Source organism: Etheostoma spectabile, chromosome 7 (assembly GCF_008692095.1).
Source record: "Etheostoma spectabile isolate EspeVRDwgs_2016 chromosome 7, UIUC_Espe_1.0, whole genome shotgun sequence".
In the NCBI taxonomy this organism is placed as follows: Eukaryota; Metazoa; Chordata; class Actinopteri; order Perciformes; family Percidae; genus Etheostoma; species Etheostoma spectabile.
Genome location: NC_045739.1, coordinates 1,789,377 through 1,792,958, shown reverse-complemented (window position 1 = coordinate 1,792,958; position 3,582 = coordinate 1,789,377). Strand labels below are relative to the sequence as shown.

The 3,582-nt window shown below is 41.5% G+C and overlaps 1 protein-coding gene across 1 annotated transcript in view; it reads right to left on the bottom strand.

Annotated features, from left to right (window-relative positions):
- Nucleotides 1-1,555, bottom strand: part of nppa (natriuretic peptide A) — a 4,174-nt gene extending 2,619 nt beyond the window's left edge. The window contains exon 1 of the mRNA XM_032520269.1: nucleotides 1,428-1,555. Within this exon, the coding sequence (XP_032376160.1) occupies nucleotides 1,428-1,538 (111 nt within the window). The 5' untranslated portion in view covers nucleotides 1,539-1,555. The remainder of the gene's footprint in view (nucleotides 1-1,427) is intronic.
- Between the last annotated feature and the right edge of the window lie 2,027 nt (nucleotides 1,556-3,582).

Genomic DNA, 3,582 nt, shown 5'->3' with positions numbered 1-3,582 from the left:
TTAAAATCCAGAGGCAAGCAATTCATGGTGTAAAACAAGATAGTGTAAAACAAGACAATGAATATTAATAATCTCATTAAAATATACCAAATAAACCCCACAGAATAAAAATCATAAAGGACCACCAAGGCATCTTTAAATAACTTTATTTAAGAAAGAAAACACATAAAATTTTGTCTAAATATAGGTTGGGCCCCCCCTGCAGGCAGAAAGTAGTCACCTAAAAAGAAAAAATAATAAAATCTGAAAAGCATTATATAGAATATAAAAGTCATAAAAATAGAAAGAAAGGAAAAAGAAGGGAAAGAGAACATGTATGGGGTTAAAAGACTGGTTCTGATGCGCTGCAGAGGAGGTCCCGATAAAACCTGAGGAGAGAGGAGACCAGAACAGTGGGAGGGAAGGGTTTTTAGAAACTAAAAACTTAATTAAAAAGAGAAGTGGACCCATGTTAGTATCTTTCATTCAGACCCTTGGGGTCTATGGTTTTTAAGGGTTAGGGTTAGGGTTAAGGCTAGGGTTAGGTGCCTTGAAAACACCATCGAGCACAGAAAACTGTGTTATACAGACACCTTTTATCTGTACTGATGGAACTTTTAGGGAATCCCTGTCAAATTAAATCTTACCATTTTGTCTCTCACCCATGAATCTCTAAATGCTATAATAATAATTCCCAACACTCTGCCAGATATACATTTCTACAATAAACACAGGCGCAAAAAGTGCAAAGTTGGAAATTAGGTAGCAATAAGTGATCTCCCTGGCGTCATTATTATTATTATTATCATCAGCCCGCCAAGGAGGTTATGTTTTCAGCAGTTACATAACAGATTTTTATAAAACTAGGTTGAAGGGTGAAGCCGTTATATTTTGGGGTGTATCCAAATCACGGGGCTTATTCCGATTTTATATTGGGAAATAATTAATTGCCTTGGTGGAGGTCTGCACTCTCTGAGTGGCATTCTAGTTATTGTTATTATTATTATTTTTAATATGATATACAATATAACTATGATTATTGTTGTCATGATTAACATTAGTTGTGTTGGTGGTGGTGGTGGTTGTAGTAGCAGTAGTACTATTGGTAGCGGCAAAAATTGCTATTAGCATAATAGACTTCTTCCCAATCTGACACACACACACCTAGCCTTTTCAATGTGTCTGTCTATTGTGATGCAAAAAATAAATAAGAAGTATTGTATAAAATATTGGGTTTAAAAAACATCTCAAAACTGGTCAAATAAAACCAAAACTCTCTGTATATTAAGAAAAAACTTGATGAGGTTTTGGACACAGTCTGGATGAACAGCTACTGTAAAACATGTCCTTAGAATTGGACTCTAGTATCATGAACATGCCCGACCTTCCAATGTGCAGCCATCAGACAGGAAGGTGTGATGAATAAAAAGGGGGACGTGGTTTCTTACCTTGAGCTGAGCGAGGTCACTGGTTGAAGAGGTCCTACCCAGGACGTGGCTGCTAACCAGTGTGTGCTGGCACAGCAGGGCCAGCAGGCCCCACAGGACCGCAGTCCTCATGTTATCCTTTTGCTGCGAATACTGACACTCCAGGCTGCACTGCAAGATTTTATATACATGCCAACACACACACACACACACACACACACACACACACACTCTATGCAACAGACAGTAAGTGTCATTGGCTCATCATTTTGGAGATTACCTCGAGTGCATTCTGACACCTCTGCCTGATAAGGCAGCTGGTCAGCTGGTGGTAGGTGATGTGTGTGTGTCTGTGTATCATCACACTTTCCGAGCAACAGTGGTATGACCTGAGGAGCCATCTTGGAGCTCTGAGCTCAGACATGGTGTGCATTGACAGGAATGCAGCGTTCACCGTGCAAATACTCACACTCACACTCCTGCGCCTTATAAATACCATAGTAGGTTAAAACCGCTTCCCCTGGGTTACAGGAAGGCTACGTGGTGTAGATTAGTGGAAGGAAACTATGTCATTTATGTTTATTTTACACAATATTTATTATGATTCTGTTTGGGTTTGAGTTATGTTAGGGGTTGAGACGGTTATGTTAAATTGAATGCAAGCAGTACCTGTTTCCACACAACCCCGTAAACAACATTTTGGAAAATAAGCTCATTCACTTTTTCTGAGATTGAGATGAAAAGATTGATACCACTCTTGTGTCTGTATTACTCTAAGTATGAAAAGAGTCCAAACTTAACATCAATGAGACCCTGAAAAAGGCTTAGGCTACTCTCCAAACTCCCATCACCCAATACTGTCTCATTAAGAATTACGTTCCCATACAACGTATGTCTACGTCAAAAACAAAAACTACATTTCCCTCAAAACATGATTGAGAATGCCGTTGTGTGGGAAAGTCATTGGTAGGAGACAGGGCCGCATCACTACAACACATTATGTGATATTTGTTAATATTTGTGCTCATACAGAGCAGAACAAAGGTGGGGGGGGCAGCACTAATGCACACAGAGCATTTGTTAGCTTCATGGTTTGCTCACGCACCCAGAGGACCAGGCTTCTTGCCGAGAGGTGTGCTCATCAGCGATAAAGTACCCAGGCATCATCAGCAGGTAGCCTCTGGATGATGTAGAGCCAGCCGGTCAATATTACCAATCGAACCCCTTCAGGCCCTTTTTAAGACCTGCATCACCCTGTCACGGTTCTAAATCGCAATGAAGACCGGCTTGCTCTACAATAACCTTTATGTCTGTGTGCCCAGCCCAGCCAATTTTAAGTTAAAAAATGTGAATATTTTGTTACTTCCTGCTCATGGGCCCTATTTCACCGATCTAAGTGCATGGTGTGAAGTCCATGGCGGAGGTGCGTTCAGTGTGTGCACAAATCCAGTTTTGCTAGTTTAATGACAGGGGAAAAAAAGGGTCTGTGTGCCAGGCGCATGGTCCTAAAGGGTTGTATGTAATTAATCAGAGGTGTATTCTAGGCGTAACATGTAATCAACCAATCAGAGAGTCATTTCCTCTTCCCTTTAACAGCCAGGCGCGTTTGGACCTTGGTCTCTGTGTGTGTGTGTGTGTGTGTGTGTGTGTGTGTGTGTGTGTGTGTGTGTGTGTGTGTGTGTAAAAAGTATAGTGTGATCGCGCTGTGCACGAGCCTAGGCACATTGTTCTAATGTGCTGTTAAAATAACAATAAAATGCTGCGTAATTGACTTTAGACCAGGTTTTTGTTGAATCAATGGCTAGAAGACAACAATACGCCCAGAAAGCACCTGAACACACCTCCCTGTAAGACCAGCACGCCCAAAATGCACCTGAACACACCTCCCTGTACGACCAGCATGCCCAAAATGCACTTGAACACACCTCCCTGTAAGATCAGCATGCCCAGAATGCACCTGAACACGCCTCCCTGTAAGACCAGTGAGTGCATTTCACTTGTATGTTTGTGAGGTTATTGTGAATATTGTCCCAGATGGCCCCTCATGATCTTGCTTCTGTGTTTCTCTTATCGTCTCATGTTGGATCGATGTAGGACAATAACAACCCTGTGACTGTTACAGTTACTGCCAGCAGCAGAAGTTGGGTTTCTCAAGTTAAAATGAAGCTTCTACCCC